The 22,822-nt window shown below is 32.0% G+C and overlaps 1 protein-coding gene across 3 annotated transcripts in view; it reads right to left on the bottom strand.

The window, feature by feature from the left end:
- The window catches only part of GNAS (GNAS complex locus), a 292,099-nt gene that overhangs the window by 6,162 nt on the left and 263,115 nt on the right, over positions 1-22,822 (bottom strand). For all 3 annotated transcript variants that reach the window (XM_051976658.1, XM_051976659.1, XM_051976660.1), the window contains exons 6-9: positions 10,685-10,739; positions 7,765-7,838; positions 5,907-5,965; positions 391-511 (exon numbers count right to left, since the gene is read on the bottom strand). In XM_051976658.1, the coding sequence (XP_051832618.1) occupies positions 391-511; positions 5,907-5,965; positions 7,765-7,838; positions 10,685-10,739 (309 nt within the window). The remainder of the gene's footprint in view (positions 1-390; positions 512-5,906; positions 5,966-7,764; positions 7,839-10,684; positions 10,740-22,822) is intronic.

Raw genomic sequence — 22,822 nt, 5'->3', positions numbered from 1 at the left:
AAAGGTGAAATATTTTATTGTATGTATCCTCAATCTCATTGCAAGGAACATTCCCTTCATTTTTTTTTTAAAAGGCTTTAGTTAAATTTTGTCAAATTTATAATCTATTAGCCTCCATTTCAGGGTTTAAAAAAATGGGAACTTTATTTCAATATAGTTGATTTCCTTTGTAATACTGTGGATTTTATTTTGTATAATTCAAAAATATTCTTCTGGGAAAGAGTCCAGAAGTGTCACCAGACTGTCAAAGGGAATATTTGGTATTTAAATGAATATAAAATGAAGGTGAAGCAAACTATATCAAAACCAGAAATCCCATGGTTTACAAAATTTAGTTATCTAAATATTGTGGTGAAACATTGGATGATATGAGTAGTTTAGTTCATGAACCTGTTGTTCCAGATACTCTTGAAGAGGTTTAGTGCTTCTTGAAGTCGATTGGTCTGATTGTCCTCTCGTATAACCATATTGTAGCTACTGCTGGCCACCACAAATATTATAGCAGTCACATCTAGATAAGGAGAAATACAATAATTATTATTACTTCAATATACAAACTCTTGGAAAAGCTTAAATTTTGAGAACCAATCTAAAAGGAGCTGACCTGAATTTGAAAATACTTTATGGTCATTTATGGATAAGAATTTAAAAAACACCCCATGGAAATACAAAGTGGTGGAAGAATGGAGTAGAAATGGAAGCAAACTGTAAAGAAAGCTAGAATAAGTGGCTAAAAGCAAGCAAGAAAAAAAGAGAATATAAAGAAAAAAAGTTTTTCAAGGAAGAAAAAGAGAATAGAACAAAATCACTACTTAAAAATCACCACTCAGGAAAAGATACTTTGGGGAAAAGTGTTTAGCACTGGATGCAATGAAGGGGAGTGAACCTCCCTCCCCCCCAAAAAAGGTAATACACAGGGTTACACAAAGAATATAATGAAGCAAGACAAATGAAAAAAATGAGTGTAAATGCATTCATCATTGAACATGACTAATACAGAAGTAATCTATATCTATAAAGGGACCACTGTGTCTTTCCAGGAAAGATTTCTCTTGTAGATACTTTGTAAAAGTCTTCAATGATAAGTTTTATATTATTAAGATATTTTTGCATATAATCCTGTTTTTCTGTTTTACTTTTTATACAGAATGTTTATTGGGAAGGGTATTTGTGGAATTGAAAATTAAAAAAAAGCTTCATTGGCTTCTATTGGTTACCCAAAACTTCAAAACTCCTTGATTACAAAAAAAAAAAAAAAAATTTAAATTCTTTATCATGGCAATTAAAAAGAACTTTATGATCTGACTTCAACTGATCTCTTCAACTTTATCTCTTAATATTCTACATCATGTTCCCTACGATCTAAACATGACATATCTCAATCATGCTGGGATCTCTCTTATTTCTGGGTTATGGCTTACTGCTACCTTTTCTTGAAGTACCTCGATAGTGAGGTTCTAATCATGTTTAAAGATCCAAGCCAAAAATGTTACTTCCTTATGAATCCTTTGAATCCCTGCAGTCTGAAGCAATCTATTCATATTCTAAATTCTCATAATGTTATATTATTTCCTCTCATAAGATTTATAACATTTTACCTGGATATTGTATACTTATGTCAATATGTCAATATATCAATCTCTATCTATCTATCTATCTATCTATCTATCTATCTATCTATCTATCTATCTATCTAATATGCTTTGTGAAGGTATCCTTTTTTGTCTAGCATGGTGCCTTGAGGAGGAACTGAAGAAATGAATAGTGAAACTATTCTAATAGCTCTCTAATTATCTAATTTCAGTGAGGCTAGATATATATTTGATAAATATAAAAAATGAAATTGTATTCAATGTAGTAAAATTTCAGACTCCTTCATAGGCTTAAAAAAAAAAAAGCCTAAAAAAAGTTTAAAACATTTTCATTTTCACCACAAAACTAATTACATCATTTCTATCAACTATATCCTATTCTCCTGAAATGTATTCACTTTTGGCATGGAATGTGGCATCTGTTTTAACAGCTGCCTCCAAACAAAATCATAGTGAAATAGTTTTATCAAAAGAGATAACCATGTGAGAAAATCCATAAACCAGAGAGGGAGAAAGATGACAGAAACATTCAGGTGAGATTCAGTGGTAGGAAAAATGAAACTACTATTGCGAGAGATCTATGATCTCCAACTTCAACTTTTTCCACTCACAATCTCTTTTCTCCTGAGAAATTTTTATGCCAACCTAGGTATACAAGGTATATAGGTATATGGGTATACAAATCAAACATTTACTTATAATAACCCATAATTTCCCTATGTGACCTGCCACATGGGGTCATGATCCACAGTTTAAGCAGCTTTCATCTACATAGCCAAAAACAGAAGACGGTTAATGAATTCCAGAAACAGATAACAAGTCTGGCTAAAGGTATTAATAGTAATGGGACTCTTCAACTATTCAAATATTTCCTAAAGCAAATGAACACACTATTGTGTGGTTTGTGATAGATAGTATATGGTGCACTATAAGACTATGAGACAAGATTTTAGTGTTCAGAAAAAGATTCTAATCCTAAAATTTTAGAGGGAAATCTCAGGGGAGAGGGAATGCTCTGAAAAGTCAAATTCTGATGATACAAACATAAATGAATATGATGAATAAAAAAGGATGTCTGAGAGAATAGCATAGGGAAGATATTAAAAAGGGAAAAGAGACATAAGAAACTTATAAACCAATTTGTATTTTAAAAGGTTATATTCTTAAGATGGAAACAAGGGTAACTAATCTCAGTTAATAATTAATACAAAAGAGTGTTGCTATGTTGTAAGAATACTTTCAGGTCCACTAAGGGTGGGAAGAAATCAAGATGTAGCAATAAACAACAAAGAAAACAAAACAAGCTTTCTTAACTTTTTGGGGCAAGACAAGAGGGAGATAAGAGTATGGCAGAGGGAATTTGGGATGATGATGATAATGAGAAATCAGGATTACATAGTTTTACTTTGTTACTGTTTTTGCTTCAAGGAGAATGATATGCAGACCAGAAAACATAAAACTGAAATAAATTAATAGGAGTTGAAACCCAAGGAAATTAAAAAAAAATTACTATAGAATATAGCTAGTTGGTATCAAATAATTCACATCTCCAAGCTCTGGATAAATAATATCCTAGAACATTGATGTCAAATTCAAATAGAAAACAACAGCCATTAAACTATACATAAGGATCCTTATGAGCTAAATGTTGACTTTAAAAACTACATATTAACATTATCTACATTTTATAGTATTTTTATTAATTTCATTAAATATTTTCTAATTGCATTTTATTCTGTTCAGACTGTACTTAGTAGTATTGTGGGCTACATGTGGCCTATGGGCTACATTTTTACCTCTTACAGAGGTAAGACACCTCTGTCTTAAAGTACTGAAATAACTTGCTAATAGTTTGGCTGAGTTATTATCAATAATCCTTAAAAAGTTGTGGAGAATAGGAGATATGCTACGAGTGGAGATAGATAACTGTGACCCCAATTTTCAAAAAGGGAAAGGTAGATTCTTCAAATTACAGACAAGGGTGGCTTCAATTCCTAGCTAAAGTCTAGAGGTTAGTATTATTAAGTTGTTCCATAGGCATTTAAAGAAAATGATAATCACTAAGAGCTAGCATGGGTTCCTCAAGAAGATATGCTGAGATTGACTTAATTTTATTTTGTGACTAGACGAGTAGTCAGGTTAATTAGGAGAATCTTCTTGCCATCGTATACACTTAATTTTAGCAACTGATTTGACAAAGACTCTTATGATAATCTTATATCAATGAGATAATAGCATAGTTAGGTGGAATCTTTGAAGGACAGGACACAGGGAGTAGTAATTTAGTTAAGTGTGTTATGTGTAAGATCTATAATGGTCCTGGAAAAACTTCGGCTCTGTATTATTCAAGATTTTTATCAATGATCACCTTAAGTCACAGATGGCATAAATATCAGATTTGTAGATGACAAGAAGAATGGCGTAACCATTTGTACATTTATGACTGTGGATTTTTTTTTTTTTTTTTTTTTTTAAGAAAGAAAGAACAGTGGCCTAAGTCTTATAGGGACAAGTATAAATTTTTATATCTAAGTAAAGAAACTAAAAACAACTCTACATATATAGGATAGAGTAGAATATAGGCTGACAACATTTAGTATGGAAACAGTTCTGGGAATTATAGTGGAATATATAGTTTACAGTATGATTTGTATGTTGTTCAGTCATATCCAACTCTTTGGGACCATTTCTTTTTAAATATGGGAGTGGGTTGCCATTTTCTTCCTCAGCTCATTTTACAGATGAGGAAACTATGGCAAACAGGTTAAAAGATTTGCCAGGGTCCTAGAGATAGCAATTATCTGAGGCTGGATTTGAACTTAGATCTTCCTGATTCCAGTTCTGACTATCTATTTACTACATCATCTAGCCTGCCATATGATATGAGAAGGCAGCCAAGAAAGCTAATGTGGTCTTAGGCTGCATTAATTTATATACATATCTATATCTATATAGCTTTAGGAGAATAGTATAATAGCCTTTAAACATTCAAATGTCCATATAAAAAGGAATTCAATTCAAATATTCATTATTCATTTTCTAGGTGTAAGGCATGGTGCTAAGTACTGGAAAAACATTTGTTTTGCTTGGAATTGGGAGGCAGAACTAGGAAAACTGGGTAGACATTGCAAAGAATTTTGTTCTTGAGCCAAAAACCAATTAACGAAAATTGTTCCAAAGTGGAATGGGCTAACCAGGGAGGTAATAAGTAGCCAAGCATTGGAGGTCTTTATAAAGAGGCTGAACATTTGGTTGGGTATGTTGTAGAGAAGATCCTGTTTACTTATGAATTATACTAGATGATCTCTAGGGTTGTTTTTAACTGTCCTCAAATAATCTACATAGCATGCCTGAATAATTATAAAAAATGTTATCTTTATTACTTCAATTGACCAAGTTGTCATTAGTTTAAAAAACAAACTCCAAAGACCTAGAATAGTTGCTTTTGGGGAACATTTAAATCAGTATAGTAATATCTCTGTAAAATACTCTTTTGGGGAAAAAAAACCCCAACTTCTATTCCATAATGCCCAATGCTGTCATTAGAGCTCAGCAATTTGAAAGCACACCTTTACCAGTAAGTATATGTGATCATTAAATATAGATGAGCCCAATCCCTTTTTTCAAAGTGTACTTGAGGGGCAGCTAGGTGCCACAATGGATAGTGCACCAACCCTGAAATCAGGATAATCTGAGTTCAAATATTACTTCAGACACTTAACACTTCCTAGCTGTGTGATCTTGGGCAAGTACTTAACCCCAATTGCCTCAGGGGGAAAAAAAAAGAAAAGGAAAGTGTACTTGAACAAATATTGAACTAATTTAACATAGCTAGAATAGAGAATGTAAAATAGCAATGTTTCCAATTCTTTCCCTAAAATCCTTAACCCCCATTACCTAAAATAGTGTTAAGTCAGGTAAGCCTTCCAAACTACCTAAGAACAGTAATTATATATGCATTTTGTTTTGTTTATTGCTTTTAGGGAGAGTCAAACAGCCCTCAGATAAATGATCTCAAAGAGTTTTTACATTTAATGAAAGTAGCAAATGACTTAGTAATATTTATCACACATGATAGCATATCTAAAATCCAATCAACTACCAAATACACTTTTTTTTTTTAAACCAAAAACTGTATCTTCATAAATAAGACATTAAAAGTAAAGTAGATTACATGCATGACAGGGGGAAAAATAACAAATAAAGAAGTCTATTTCGAGAGAAAACCTATAAAGAAATTGAAATAAAAGCTTTGGTTATTTGGAATTAAAATAAATCTTAATTATTTTTAAGAGAATTGATTTCAAATCATACCATTAAAACACTGGATCCATTTTCTACGTTCATCTCGCTGTCCTCCGACATCAAACATGCTAAAGAAGAGAAATATCTAGTTACTTACAGAGACTAAAATATGAAAAGTCACTAAAGCAACAAGAGAAGTAAAGTTTGTATACCTGATTCAAAGTGTTTAGAAAAGTAACATTTTTCAGTTTAAGCATAAGCTTGCCTTTCTTTTCCTCCCTAAAGCTAAAGAAATTTTAGTTTCTAAATAAACTAGTATAATTTAGAACAATCTGATCATAAAGATAAAGAAACAAATAAATAATGGATTTGTTTATATCAAACAATGCCTCATCTACTTGTTTTTGAAAATAATTTCCAATCGTCATATTATATTCTTATTTGTCCTAAAACCAGGAAGAGACAATTCAAATAATTATATTTAATTTAAAAATTAATTTAAAAATTACTGAAAACTTCTAATTTAATAATTTTCTATAAAAGCTCATCAATTACAATTTATGTAAATCAAGATGAACATTTTCAATGACTGATCAGTGTTCTACTTAGAACAATTAGAATTAATTAGAAGTCCAAGAGAATATAAGCTTCCTAAGGACAAGGACTATATTGTTTTTGTCCTGTGTCATTAATTAGTACATCGTTGAAATCATTTAAAATGTCATTTACCTAAGCAAACATGCAAATATTTTGAATACATCAATTATAAGAATAATTTTAATTTTTGCTGCATTGGAAATGAGTGGAAGCAGTGAGGTCAAGTAGAAAGAGCCCTGATGTATTCTAGTGTTCACTCTAGTGAACACTCGAATGTTCACATTCTTCCTTTGACATTTACTACCTTTATGACCTTGGGCAAGTCATCTAACCCACTTGGCTATCTGTTTCCTGATTTGCAAAATGAGGCTAGGTAAAATAGCCTCTGAGGTTTCTTATAATACTAGTTCTATAACGCTATGCTTAGAATTTTCATAGAAGAATAAAAAGCGAAGGCCACTAATATAAATAAAAAGACACAATGGGAATGATCAGATTTGGGGCATTAGACATGTTCTAGGTAAATGTAATGTATAAATACATCTTTTGACAGTTAAAAGTGAAAAGAATTAAGTAGGATAAACTACTTCAATTAATATCTATATACTTACTATGTGCTGAGAAGGATACTAGGTGCCAGGAATGAAAAAAAAAATATGAAAAGGGTTCTTGCCCTCAAGGAGTTTTCATGTTACTGACAGTTTAGTGAAATTATGATTCTCAAAAGTAAACTGAGGCAAAGACTCACTGTGTGACATGATTACTTTATAAAGGAATAGGATTATTTCACAAATATTTGGTGAATTAATGAATTTGTTGAATAAAGACAATTTTAAATTAATTTTGAAATAGAACATCTAAAAGTATTAGACTGACTAAAATTACTATTTTTATATAGTTTTGATCTTTTCACAAAGTAATAAAAAGAAATCTCAAACTCCATATTGCCAATGCCATCACAATGTCTAATAAACATCTCTCTTTTCTGTTTGGTAGCACATATTAATTAATAATCATATATTTTAGCATAGATAGAAACACATTTTTAAGTGACATATGCCTCCATTTTTCAATTTATATGCCAAAAGGAAAAAAAAAGTTTGCTATTACTCATATTGATAACTCACATTCCTATAGTTCTTCAAATTCTACAAAACATTTTCCTACAACTCTGTGAAGCAGGCTGTTGCACAAAACATAAAAGCAACTCCTATAACTTTCTTTTATCAGAAATCTTTTAAGAACTTCATATTTCAGTTCTTGTCAGTAAAATATTAGAAATATTAGGAAAGCATAAAAGGAGAAATCAAAGTGTGACACTTTCACTTACTGAAAATTTACTTTATCCACTTGAAATTTGGTTTCAAAAATTCCTGATGTCAATACTCTGCATCTGAGGAGATCCTAAAAACAGAAATGAGAGTTAGTAAGTCAGAACAATAAATATCATGGTTACTTCAGATCTGATTACAAAGAAAAAAAAATAGTGTTCATAACTAATAATAAACATCTTGTTTTTATATGTGCAATAAAATGAATAAGACAAAGTAAGAAAAAAGTATTAAACTGTGGCAGAAGAGCCATAGCAAAACCGAACCTTAGTAGAAAAATAAAGGAGTTTGGGAAGACAGCTTAACAGTTATGTCCAATTAAGCTATTTCAACTATCCCTTAACAGTTTCACCTAAATTATTTGTAGAATTCAGCCAAATAATGAAGTTAGAAATGCCTTCATATTTTGACATAATTACTAATTTTAGAATAAAAACAGTACTATTCAATTTAATATTTGTACAGATTTCCCTTCCCTTATGCCCAATACATAGGTAAATTACTTTTATTTTTGTCTTCTCTTCAAGGCCAAAACCATTAATTTACTCTTTCTTTCATAACATAAAGGGAAAAATAAATCAGTATACCATAGTAACTTATTAAAAAGAAAAAAAATAAAGCTGTGAATATAATGTTAGCATCTTAGAACTTATTCTTGTAGGTCACATTTAGAAGATATATCTTCTTCAGGTTAGTTATATATGACATTTAAATAGAAAACTGTTATAAGTTTTATCTTCATGTGTTAAGGAATAATAATGATAAACTGACATTTTTGGGGCATCAGATAATGATTTTTTATTGATGTAGAGGATTCTAAGTATAGAAACTCTCAACATCAATGCAGATTGACAAATGTTCTTAAATCTTTAATATTAAAGGGCTGCCTAGGTCAATGATAATTGATGTGACTCACCCAATATCACACAGATAAAATGTGTTAGAAGCAGTATTTGAACTTAGGTCTTCCTGACCTAAGCCACTCTATCTACTTTAATTAATGTTTAAAATAAATTTATGAAGAATATAGTTTTAAATGTTTTTTGAAGCAAGATGTAATTTACAGATCAGAAATAAAAAAATAGTGCTTTCCAAATATGAACTTTCAATATATGATAGTATAAAATGGTTTATATGAAAATGGAATTGCAAAATTAAATGTTTAAAATATAAAATACTAATATTGAAAGCAAGGAAAGGACAAAAAATAAAAACTATATAAACAAAAAAACTGGAACTTTGATCAACATTACTCTCAATAATGAAGTGATCTTCAACTTCTAATAAAGTTTCTTAAGATTTTCATAACAATTAATGAAAGAATGCCTCCTCATGGACACCTTCTGATAATCCACAGAAAATTCATTAACCCAACAGGCTTTTTTCCTATCATCTAGCAGATTTTATCTCCACTAATATTCAAAAAAGAAACAAATAATTTTAAAGCTGGACTATCAGTATACATACATATATATGTTGCTAAAATCATTTAATATGCTTTAAAATTAAAAATTTTTTTAGATTATATATTGTTTAGATTTGGTTATGTTATTGCTTTTGTTTACTGGTATAGATAGGTGACATTTGGATTTATTTAAAATTAGCCTTAAAGTTTTGTTTTTTATTTTTGAAGTAGCGAGACACTAGAGATTTTTGTCCCAGTCCTGTTTAGACTATCTAACATTTTGATTTAATTTTCTTATAGGAATAAACAATGCTTCAAATTATCTGGACTAAACCAAAATAAAAAGTTATACTTGGTAAAATCTTCTAATATTTGGATAGTGTGTAAAAGTTTACATAAACCTTTCATATGCATCATCTAGTTTGCTCCTTGGCTTAGGAAGGACACACACCCTCCCTCTTCCCCCTCTAAAAAAAAAGGAAGGAAAAAAGGAGGGAGGGAGGAAGAAAAAAGAGGGAGAGAAAGGAAGGAAAAAAGGAAAATTGATGAATGCAATGATTTGCTCAAGGTCTCACACAATTTATAAACTCAGAGAGTGTTAGAGTTGAAATAGATCTCAGATCACTTGGTCAAACTCCCTCAATTTGCAGATGTAGAAAATGAGATTCCTAAAGTCATTTGACCATGGCAAAATTAGAACCAGGACACTGTGCTCTTTCCATTACAACACATTACATATCATATTTGATACTGGGACTATAACATTCCTGGGGAGATGACCAACTTGTATATAGTGTCTTCTATTTCCCTAAATGCTTACTTAATTCATCAAGATTATCCAATCAGTAAGTCAATCAAATTTATTGAAACCTCCAGTACATTTTCAATAAATAATGTTTTGATGTAGCCTAAAAGGCTAGGTTTAGAAAATCAATTTCAGGATTGAGTAGAAAATCTTTGAGAATGGAATAATGCAGAGTTTTACATGCCTTAAAAAACCCCAACAAAATACCAGCATTTTTTTTTTCCCCAAATGCTCTATGCTGGGTAGCCTTTTCACTTAATGAATTAACTGTATGCTTAGGTGCATGGCAGAGATAGGCTATCAGGTCTCTAATCACCACTTCTCCAAACAAATAAGTTATTTGAATAAAATAAAAGAATAGCCATATTATACAATACAGAATTGACCAAAACCAGTCTACACAGAATGTTTTTTGTATGAGTTAAGATCAAGTAACAAAAAGATATTTGATACCTATTACATTTCATTACCTCAATATAAATTTAACAAGTATTTGTTATTTGCTTACTACTACACCCTATGGATACAAAGGCAAAAGTGAAAACAGCCCTTATTTTCAGTAGATCACAGTATTTCCGCATAATGTTCATCCTCCTCCCAAAACATTTTTTATAACATTGCTTAGTTCCATTTCATAATTAAATCAACTTCAAATAGTTTTTTCAAGTATTTCTTAAAGCACCTTGATTTTAAGAAAAGTTTCACTCACTTGGTCAGATGGTGTATATTCATTTTGTTTGACTACATCAATCTTGTCTAGAAAGCTGAAAGAAAAAGAAAAACCACTTAAATAGTGTCTATAAACTGTGTGCAATTATAAAATTATGCCTTTTATCAGAATAATTATCACATACATTTATTTATATTATACTATATATGGTATTATACTATATATATATTGCATGAACTAGGAGTTTTATTTGATTAATTTTATAACTTACATACATTTAAAATGTTAAACATTAGAATACTTTGAAATTGGAAATCCTAGAAATATTTGGCAATTCATGAATAGAGACTGAAGTTAATATTCTGAAATGAAAAAAGGAAGATAGAAATACCCTGAAATCTATATATGCTTCGTGAGCTAAAAATACTTCTACAAAGTACTCCATGAAATTTCAGAGCATCAAATTTCTATAAGCACTGTATGGAACAGTGTTGAGGTATTGTTTTGTTTTTGGTGAAGGTTCTGTCATATAAGTGTGATTTTAAAAATACAAAGAGGAATTTGCCATTATTGTCCAGCAGAGGGCCCAAAGCACAACCTTTCAATGTTATTTTTATTTTAGTAACATTTTCAAGAAAAAAGAAGTAAAATGATTTTTCAATTCTTATCTGTGATCTTAGAATTCCTATGCCTTCATCTATTCACTAAAATTGACAATTCCTACTTACTGAATTTGTCCTATGTACCTAATATGAGTAAGTGTGAAAGAAATATGAGCACAGGTTTATATCCACAAAAGTACTTGTAATCTACTTCAGGAAATAATAATAAGATGTGTTCATCAATTTGTGACCTTGTGTATGAGAATAAATACCAAATAACATGATAAATTATATGTAATAGATAATTTGAAAACAAAATGGTACAGTAAGGATAAGACTATAGATAACAATGGAAAGAGAAAAGAAGATTGCTCTAAATTGGAATCATCATTAAAGGCTTTACACAGAAGATAAAATTTTATTTTGACATTAAAAAGCAACATCTAAACTATGACTACTTTGCTTTTAGCCAAAAAACTTGAAAAATTATTTTTGTAAAAATGTACTATATATCAGCTTGAAGTATTAACATCACTTTTTACTGATGGTTACTAAAACAAGAAGAAGATAAGTATTCTAGGAAAGCCTAGTTCTCTGCTTTCTTATGACTCTACAAATGGTAATTTGAGATAATCTAGATATTCCAATAATATTATATAGATGCTAGGATTTCAAGGAATAAAGAAAATAGGGCAGATTGTGAATACGGATGGGTGAGAGGGCTGGAAAAGAAATTTAGGAGATAAGGTCCAATGTAGGAGAATGTTTGAATATTTATTAGGATAATCAGTTAAATGATTCTCTAATCACTTTCGAAGCAAAAGATGGTAGGAATTTTTCTACTATAGTACTTCACGGCACATAATCCAAACAGAAAAGTGATCTTTCAAGTATACACTATTTGTGTATAGATATATGTCAGTCATCCAAGTTCTAAAATATTTTTAAAGTTTTAACAATTGCCATCAAATGACAAGTAGAAAGCTTTTAATTAGAATAATTTTCCATTGGCTGTAGTTCTATATCAATAGTCACTTCATACTCTGAAAAGTCTTCCTGACAATTCTCATTTCAAATGAAAATGAAATTCTACATTTCTACAATTAGACATGTCTTCTGCTGTTCAAAAGAAATAATTATTAAGTTAGAGCAAAGACAACTTTAGTTGTTACTTATTCTTGGATGCTAGTACCATCTCAAAAAACTAGCTATCCTTTAAGCCAGTAGTCTCCAAGGTGGAGGTGGTGGCTGGTCCCCCTCAGAGTGATGATGTGACTTCAATGTGAGCATTTACATTTGAGAAATTGGCACATGCTACTAATCAAGGCTTGATTTATTTTTTATTGTTATATTGTTTTATATGATTTTCTAGACTTAAGTGATGAAGAAAATGTTAGGATGCTGATTAAACTTAAAAATATCAAAAGAGCATAGTTTTCCTCCTCTGCAGACCTGGCTGTCAAAGCATTTATCAAGCATACTTCTAGTTGCCTTCCACATTTGCCATAATAGATTATTTTGGAGCTTATCTCTAACCCAACCTCACTTGTCCATTCATCATGACCCAATACTTCTCAAATATCTTTAGATTCAGAAGTGCTGCAAGCTCTCAAATTCCTATTTTAAGGGCAGTTGCAACCTGTGGCTTAAGTATTAGTTTTTTGTACAATTATCAGTAGGAAAATTCAAATCCCTTCCTTCTCAATACACTCTAGAACATCTTGCTGAAGTGAAGACTCGGAACAGTGACATATCCCTTCTCTCTTGTTTTCTTTTTTGATGGAATGGAGTATGTCAAGCAAGCATAAATAGATGAAGAAAACATAAGATGAGAAACTCTTTTCCTCCCTTGGAAACTTCCTCATATTTATTAAGGTATCACTTTCTTTCCAAGTACTAAATTTTACAAATTTAGTGTCATCTTTCCTTACTTTCATTCATATCACATATCCATGAAGTTGCCAAATCTCAGATACTCCTATCTCCAAAATATCTCTGATAGACTTCTCTTATGTCTTTTCATATAATCTCTTGGTAGGTCCATTTAAATGATCTCTAAGCTAGGCTATTCCAATGGCCTCTTTATTGGTCTTTCTGTTTCAAGTTTCTCCCATTTCCTTATCCATCCTCCAAATAGTGACCCAAGTTTATTTTCTTAAAGCATAGTTTCAATTATCCCATCCCCCTCCTCAATAAATTCCAGTTTCTATTTATTTTAGGATCAAATATAAATTCCTTTGTTTGGCTTTAGAAGCTCTTTCTTAATAGTGTGGTCTCATCCTAGTTTTCCAGTTTTATTATGCAATACTCCCCCTTCCTGTATACTATTGTAAAATCAATCAATAAGCATTTGTTAAATACTTACAATGTGCCAGGCAGTGTGCTAAACACTAGGGATTTTTAAAAAGGCAAAAGCAATTCTATGCTATCAAGGAGCTCAGTCTAATGGGGGCAGGGTGAAGGAGGCCACACCACATGAAAACAATGTACAGACTATGGCTTGATAAATTGGAGATAATTTTAGAGGGGAGGTATAAACATTAACAGAGACAAGGAAGAGCTTCTCTTAAAAGATAGGATTTTAGCTGGGACTTGAAGGAGGCCAGGGAGGCCAGGAGTCACAGGTGAGAAGAAAGAGTTTCAGGAATAGGAGACATATTACAAGGCCACACAGGATTAAAGAATATATTAGGATAAATAAGGTGTGAAAGACTGCAAATGCAGGAAGGGGTCAGATTATAAAAAGCTTTGCATGTCAGAATATCTTTTGTTTAAACCTGAAGTAAAAGGGAGGTCCTGGACTCTATTTATTTCGGGTTAGGACTATGCTTTAGGAAGTTCAGTTTGACACAGCTGAATAGAAAAACTTGACAGGTAAGGTGAAGAGCGGGCTATAGCAATAGGATAGGTGTCTTGTGATGAGAGCCTACACTAAAGAATTGGCAGTGAAAGATGAGAGAAGGGAATATATGTATCTCGGTCCCTAAACCTAGCTTCTCCCTACCTTTCCTTTTATTGTAGAGGGCAGTACATCTTCCTCTCAAGTGCCTCAGGTTCATCACAACTGTGCTCCTCACTCTTTATTACCTCACATATCCAGTTGATTACCAGATAAATTTCACTTTTACAACATCTATCAAATATGTTCCCTTCCTTCTCTCTTCTAAAAGTGCCAATATTTTGGCCCAGAGTCTCATCATCTCATGCTTAAATTATTGCAATAGTTGGCTGGTGGGTGTGTCTGCCTCAAATCTCTCTCCACTCTGTTTCTTTCTTTCTTTCTTTTTTTTTTTTAATTTAATAATTACTTTATATTGACAGAATCCATGCCAGGGTAATTTTTTTTTTTTTAACAACATTATCCTTTGCACTCGTTTCTGTTCCAATTTTTTCCCCCTCCCTCCCTCCACCCCCTCCCCTAGATGGCAAGCAGTCCTTTATATATTGGATATGTTGCAGTATATCCTAGATACAATATATGTTTGCAGAACCGAACAGTTCTCTTGTTGCATAGGGAGAATTGGATTCAGAAGGTATAAATAACCCGGGAAGAAAAACAAAAATGCAGATAGTTCACATTCGTTTCCCAGTGTTCTTTCTTTGGGTGTAGCTGCTTTTGTCCGTCATTTATCAATTGAAACTCAGTTAGGTCTCTTTGTCAAAGAAATCCACTTCCATCAAAATTCTCCACTCTGTTTCATCCTCCATTCAGTGATTTTCTTAATGTATAGATAGGTCTGACCACATCATTCCCTCTACTCAATAAACTCTAGTGGCTTCTTTTCACCTCCAGGATCAAACACAAAACACTGTTTGGTATTTAAAACTCTATAATATATAGTGTCATTGTTCTTTGCCAGTCTTTTTATATCTTACTTCCTGTCATATATTCTTTGATCTGGTAATGTTGGCCTCCTGGCTGTTCCAGGAATAAGACTGTTCATCTCTTAGATTTGGGGATTTTCTGTGGCTATCCCCCATGACCATGATTATCTTGGATCACTCTATTGCTAGGAAGAGCTAGGTCATTCACAGCTGATCATACAATGTTGCTGTTACTGTGTACAACATTCTCCTAATTCTGCTTATTTTACTTTCTGTCAGTTTCCTTAAGTATTTCCACATTTTTCTAAAACCAACCTGCTCATTATTTCTTGCAGTACAATAGTATTCCATTACAATCATATACCACAACTTATTCAGCTATTTCCCAATTGATAGACATTCCCTCAATTTTCAATATATATATATATTTTTTGCTACTACCACAAGAGCTACTAAAAATGTTTTTTTGTACAAATAGATCCCTTCTCTCTCCCTCCCTTCCCCCTTTTTGGATATCTTTGGGATACAGACTTAGTAGTGGTATTGAAGGATCAAAGAGTATCCAGTTGTATAACTCTTTGGGCTTGGTCTTGGTTCTTCAGAATAGTTGGATCAGTTGACAACTCCCCCAATAGTGTATTAGTGTTCCAATTTTTCCAAATCCTCTCCAACATCTATCATTTTTCTTTTCTGTCATGTCTAAGAGTTATGAGGTAGTATCCCTGATTCTTAGCAGAGTGCTTCAAATATAGTAAGCATTTACTAGATCTTGATAAACAAAGTGATGATAGTTGAATCCTAGGTAACTGATTAGATCAATAAGCTAAAGACTATAGATGGGGAAGAAAAGATAAAATTTTGGGAGATACTTAGCATTTACAAGCATGAACTTGAGTGAAGCAAAAAAGACCGACATGAAACAGTCAGACAAGTAGGAGGAAAACCAGGATGCAGTATTGTCAGAAAAACCTAAAAAGAAGACATTGCCAAAAATGAGTGGTTGATCAACAGTGTTAAAAGGCTTCAGAGAAGTCAAGATGGATGAGGATGGTTAGAAAAGACCATTAGATTTGTCAATTAAAGAATCACTACTTTGGAAAGAGCAGTTTCGACTGACTGATGATACTGTAGCCAGATTATGGATAATTAAGAAGAGACTGAAAAATAAAAGTGGAGGAATCTGATGTAGATAGCCATCTTGAGAATTTTAGCTTCAAAAGGGAAGGGAAATAAAATATGATCGCTACTGGGAATTGATGGGCCAAGTGAATTTTTATTTTATTATTATTACTTTTTTTTTTTTTCTGGAAGAGGGGATGTTTGTAGACTGGTGGGAACACCATGTAGGCATGGAGGAACTGAAAATAAATGAGAACGGGGAAGACAGAATGAGGTAGTCACAAGGTTTAAAGGAGGATGAAAAATTTTGGAAAAGTTACTGTGGTGAGATAGTGAGTCAATTATAGAGATGTAAATGGACAACTTTGCTTCAGCGAAGGTTCATTTGAGATTATATGACACAAATTTGTTTTGGATCTAGTCAGTATAGTTTCATAATTTTCTCCAGCTTCATTCAAAAGCAGGAGTATGAATGAAAGAAACAGATGGTGGGACTAATCTCCCAGGAAGGATTGGGGAAAAGATAAGGGAACAAGGGACTTGAGAGAACAGAACGATGTGAAGTTAAACTGATTTATTAAGGGGGTCAAGATGAGGAAAGGAGCAGAGCAGTCCTCCATGGGTGATGGCTTGGGGAAGTTGAGGAAGATAGAGCGTGAAGAGATTGGAGGTCACAGAGAAGAAAAAGAATGGAATTTGAAGTTGAAAGGCAGAGGGAAAAGTGGAATGATAAGAGACTAATCAAATAAGTAAAATTCAGTACATTTGTATGTAATCAAAGGTATCACAGTTTTTCTCCCCCTTCCTCTCTTCCTCATTTCCCCTCCCAATGCTCCCATTGGCCATGCTAGAGAAGAAACTGTCCCAGTAGGTGAACAGTTATCTATCCAAGGACAATGAGAAAGATACAAGAACATAAAGAGGCATGATTTAAAAAAAAAAGGGAGATGCTATCCTTTTATTCTTCCATTTCTTGTCTAGTATATGGTAATAAAAATGATTGTAGTAGTAGTAGCAGCAGCAGCAGCCAATATTTATAAAATTGCTTTATATATGGTAAAGAACTTACAAATATCTCATTTTATCCTTACAATGTTCTTGGGTGATAAGTGCTACTATTACCCTCATTTTATGGGTGAGAAGACTGAGGCAGACAGAAGTTAAATGACTTGCACAGAGTCACACAACCAGTAAAGATCTGAGGCCAGATTGGAACTTAGATCTACATATAAAGAATGCAAATCACAAGTCTCAGAACTGATGCCATAAAGAAGCTAAAGGAAAAGGGCAGCTTCCCAGTCTCCTATCCAATCACCATGTAGCTCTATTTCTTTTTATGTTTATTCTTTCCTTATTTTAGGAAATCTAGAGTGCCCAGGTAATCAGTGAGTTTGGGAAGTCCAAAAGTCCCATCACAGATTGCACTCTCACCCAAGAATAGTGATAGGGAATAAGAATCCTCATCACAAAGAAGTGCTGACCATGGATTTAACAGGTGCCTGACCTTTGGCACCCAGTAGAAAACTACACACCTCACGAAGATTTTAACAAGGGAGAAACAGATTTATAAGTAGGAGCAGTACTTTATTGCAAAGGAGATGTCCCTTTGCTACATGTGATCTCTACATATCTGCCTCTCTATGACTGTACTTTAAATTGGAGCCCAAATTAGGAGGAGTGCATGTTCCTAGTTCTATTTCAACTGTTGTTGTGTTTTTTTTTTTTTTTTAAACTACACCTGCTTAGTAAATAACTTTTCTACAAACTAATTAAGCCATGCTGGTAGATATGAAAAGAAACATTTAAATGAGGACTTGTCAGCAACAGTACCTATCTCTCTAAGGATTACCACTGAGTACTAGTCAACTAACCCTCTGGTGACTCCTACCTGTGAGAATGAATGTAATTTGAGTGAATGGTCCTACAGGTGATGACACATAAGCATTCAGTCTCTCCAAGAGTAATATCTACTGCCAATCTTTAAGTCAATTTCTTCTTCATCTTTAACTGTGACGGGTTTCATCAGATATTCTGACAAAGCACTTAGAAGATATTTTAAGTTGCATGCATTCCATTCTATTTCACGAGATTATTATAAGTTACATATAGTCTTTATTTTTTCCCTAAGATCAGGAAACTTTCATCATTTCTTAAAGCATAAATATGCACAATTTCTTTTAGAATTAATAAGGTAGAAGAGGTTGTAGGATGAATTAATTAACAAAGATTTATTAAGTACCTACTATTTGCCAGGCACTATATTAAGCACTAAGGATATAAAAAGAGGCAAGACAGTTCCTGCTCTCAGGGATCTCACAGTGTAATGAGAGAGACAACATGCTAACAAATATATGCAAAACAAGCTATATATTCAGAATAAAATGAAATAATTAATAGAGGAAGGCATTAGAAAAAAGAGGGGTTGGGGAAGGTTTCCTGTAGAAGATGGAATTTTGGTTGGGACTTAAAGGATACTAGGGAGGCCAATAGAGCACAGGAGAATTCCAAGAATACGATATCTTCAGAGAAAGTACTTGAGTTGAGAGATGGAATGTTTTGTTCATAGAACAGCCAGAATCATGGATGAAGAGTAAATGTTGAGGAATAAATTACAAGATGACTGTAAATACAGAAAGGGGCTAGGTTATAAAGGATCTTGAATACCAAATAGCATTTTGCATTTGCTCCTGGTGGCAAGAAGAAACCCCAGAGTTTATTGATTAGGCTTTAGGAAAATCACTTTAATGGTTGAATAGAGGATGGATTGATGTGGGGAAAGGCTTGAGGCAGGCAAATCTACCAGTAGGGCTATTGCAATAATCCACATGTGAGGTAGACTCCAAAGCCTGAGATTTTTTTTCAAAATGTGCATCAGGCTGGTAGATTCTTGACAGGGCTAAGTGGCATAATAGTTCTAAATCTAGACCTGAACACCTGAATTTAAATCCTGTCTCAGATACTTACTAGCTTTATGATCCTGGGCAAAGTCACTTCTATCAGCCTCAGTTTCCTCAGCTATGAAACAGGGATAATAATAGCATCTAGATCAGAGGGTTGTGATACAAATCAATCAAGGTAACAAAAGCAAAGTGCTTTACAAACTTTAAAAGAAAACACTGTAAAAATGCTAGCTGTTATATTATGAGGTATATTAATCATATATTAACTTGCTGATATCCCAGATATAAAACACTGAACATTTACCTATAATATTTTATTGTATATTTACTCAAATACTAATTTCATTTTAATATCAAACTCAGTAGGCTTTGAAAACTCTGAGAAGCACTCAGAGAAGAAAACTAACAAGAGATTTCTAAAACTTCAAACTGAAAGTACAGACCTCTTACTGTTTATACAGGCTATTTTTAGATCTGTGATTTCCTTGAAAAACAGTTAACGATACACACCATAGGAGGAACAGTACTGTACTGAAATATTCCAATGGCAAAATTCTAGTCAGATAAAGTAAGTCTAAATATATTAAATGCTTTTACTCTTTTCCAATACATGGCCTATGAATACTGAAATGAATAACAATTATCAGAATAATCAAGTAGTGTCCCTTAGTTATTTTGAGAAAAGGAAATAATTGTCTCATAAAACAGTAAGTTCTTATTCTCTTTAATATATCGATTCTAGGAATATATGTTTCTCTTTAATATGTTGATTCTAGGAATATATAAAAAGGAAAAGTATATTTGCAAAAAAATCTCACTTATTAATAAAATTCAATTTTTCAGGTACATTTTTCATTCTAAAATGAGAATCTATTTTATTATCACCCTGCTATCCACTTTAATACTTTCCAATATGATTTTTCTAAAAGTAAAAATGGTTACTACAAAAGAAAAGAGGCCAGGTAGACTTGCAGAGGACTTATTAGGTTCTTGTCTCTTCTCTAGAATAATGCTTCTCAGGAAAACAGGGCTCAATAAAAAAGAATTTCTTTTATATTCTCTTTTAATCAATTTTCTATTTTTCATCTCAACTCCACTTGCTTTGGAAAATTAATAGTTTAATATTCTTGGAAGGGCCTGATCAATGCTAAGATAGCATAAAATTGTATCTGGCTTCATGGATATTATATTGTCATTGACATATAAGCATTACATTTGCTTTTTCATAACTATACTGTGTTGTTGAATCCCATCCAACCAATTCATTAAGACTGTTTTATCTTTTGCCATAGTTGTGCCTTTCCTATTTTCTCTTGTTTTGCCTTATATGTCATGTGCTCTGAGATGTTTTCGATTTCTTTTTTTTTTTTCTTTTAGTAGTGGAGATAAATTCTTGTTTATTAGTTCATTCCCTTGCCTGGTAACCAAGGTGGTACACTTGCGAAACAACACCTTTCACAATGTCCTATCCGGATCTTAATGAACCCTGGACCTTTGTTTCAAAAACATAGTCCTTCAACTGCTTACTTATATATTTAAATCTATAAAGATCAATTTTGATAGAGAAATATATTTTTATGTCTAAAATACTGTATTACTTATCTGTCTACATTACTATGCTTTCAAATAATAGCATTTAGATAACTGTCAATTAAATATAAAGGAAAAAGGCTGCCAAAATAACTTTGTCTTCTTTTTAGTACTTGGTGGAAGGGGAGAGAGGAGGAGATGTCCCTCTGTAGTCTGTTAGCTAAGTTTAATTAGCATTTTTTGTTTATATTTACTGATTTTCATTTGCAACATAATAGCCCAGTACTACTGGCTATATGAATTACTTTTCAATGGTTCAAATTCATATTTTTAAATACATACATATATAGCACTTCTGTAGGAGCCTTAGAATAATAACTACCAACTTCCAGAAACTTTAAAAACTTAGAATTGAAAAACAGTAATTGGTTTAGAGCATGGGGTCTGTGTGTATGTGTGTGTGTGTGTGTGGCCTGAGAGAGAAAGAAAGAGAGAGAGAGAGAGCTCTTAATTCTTTAAATTAAGACAACATCATATAATGGAAAAAAATCTCTGTGGATTTTTAAAAAGTTGTATGAATTTGAGCAAATTATTTCACCCAACTCTTAGTTTCTTCATCTACAAAATGGAGATAAATAATTCTTGCACTACTTATATCAAAGGATATTGTGAAGAAAGTATTTTTCAATAAAAAAGTATTACATACATGTGACTATAATTATGAAATTATGTTTAATGATATATTCCAGTTCAGTAGGCACAGACTTAACTCCCAGTATACTACTATCTGTAACTTTGGGCAAATCACTTGACTTCTGGCCTCATCTTCCTCTTCTACAATGGTATGGACAGTTTCTAACTCTTCTTGAATCACAGGTGTGGTTATGAGAATAAATAGGGTCATGTGTAGAACTGATTTTTTTTTTTTTAAGAAAACAGATAACAGATTCCACATTCTGGGTACTGCCCTGCCCCCTATGAATACTTATGTTTTGGAATACATTTTAAAAACATAATTTACTTCATTTAGTTTTAATTATCTTAGGTATAGAAACAATCAATATAGAATAATTCAACCTCACCATAATTAAAATTTAGCTCAGTGTTACAAAGAATGGATTTTTCAGAAAAGTCAATAAATTAACAATTACTGAGAAATTTTTAAGGGAGAGGCATTGTTGTGAAGGGACAACTATGGTGAAGGTAGATTATTAAATCTACTTTTAATTATTTAATTAAAAACTAGATTTAATTAAAACTAGTTTTTAAGAACATTAGTATTAATGTATACATGTAAATATGTGTGTGCATACAAAAATAAGCAAATATTTTCTGATAACAACTTATATTAAAGCAAGCCCAGATAAATTTCTTAGTTAAAAAGCTAATAATTAATTTGTATTACTATATGACTCTGAAGTAACAAATGAATTTCTTTTAAAATATTCTGCAATTCAAACCATTCATTATTTTAAGTGGGTGTTTTATAAAATTGGTCTGTGCTAATTTGAGGGATAAATGATACATACAAAGATTTATTTTTCAAGGAACTGATGAAAGCTAGCAAAATGTGTACTGCTTAATTAGCCACTAGGAGTCATTATCATTTCTTTCTACTTTTTAAGAATTTCATTTAATAAACAAAAGGTTTTTAGAGACAATTAAAAGAATCCTTTCTTATAATGACTCTAATAGGAAACAAATACAACTTTTCTCTTTATTCCAAATTAAGTACATGACATAAAATACTTTAGATATTAAACTTTTACTAAAAGATAGAAAATTAATTTCCAAAGAGTAAATTGATGGTATTTTCATTCCCTCATCAATGGCAAATTGATCTTTTCTAGGATGATAGTTATCTTGCCTAAGATTTGGATAGACAGTTCTATTACATCAGTCATGTATTAAAGGAACATACTTGATTTTAAAGCAGATCAAGGCCATGTCTGTTGGTAGAAAAAGAGAGAAGAAAAAAAAAGGAGGGAAAGAAAAGAGAAGATTCATAAGAGATGATAAGAGAAGATTCTGAAGAAAGAAAATATGACCAAAAAGAAGGAAATCATTTTCTGAAATTTTAGCCTTCTAAAGAAAAATGGAAAAAAGGCGCTCTCTCTTTTTTTTCTCATATGCCTTCTTGACTAAAAGTATAACCTTATATAATCTTTGGAGAGTTTTAGCTTTTATTATTATATAACTTA

Source organism: Antechinus flavipes, chromosome 2 (genome assembly GCF_016432865.1).
Source record: "Antechinus flavipes isolate AdamAnt ecotype Samford, QLD, Australia chromosome 2, AdamAnt_v2, whole genome shotgun sequence".
NCBI classification, from domain to species: Eukaryota; Metazoa; Chordata; class Mammalia; order Dasyuromorphia; family Dasyuridae; genus Antechinus; species Antechinus flavipes.
This window is presented reverse-complemented; position numbering and strand designations above follow the sequence as displayed.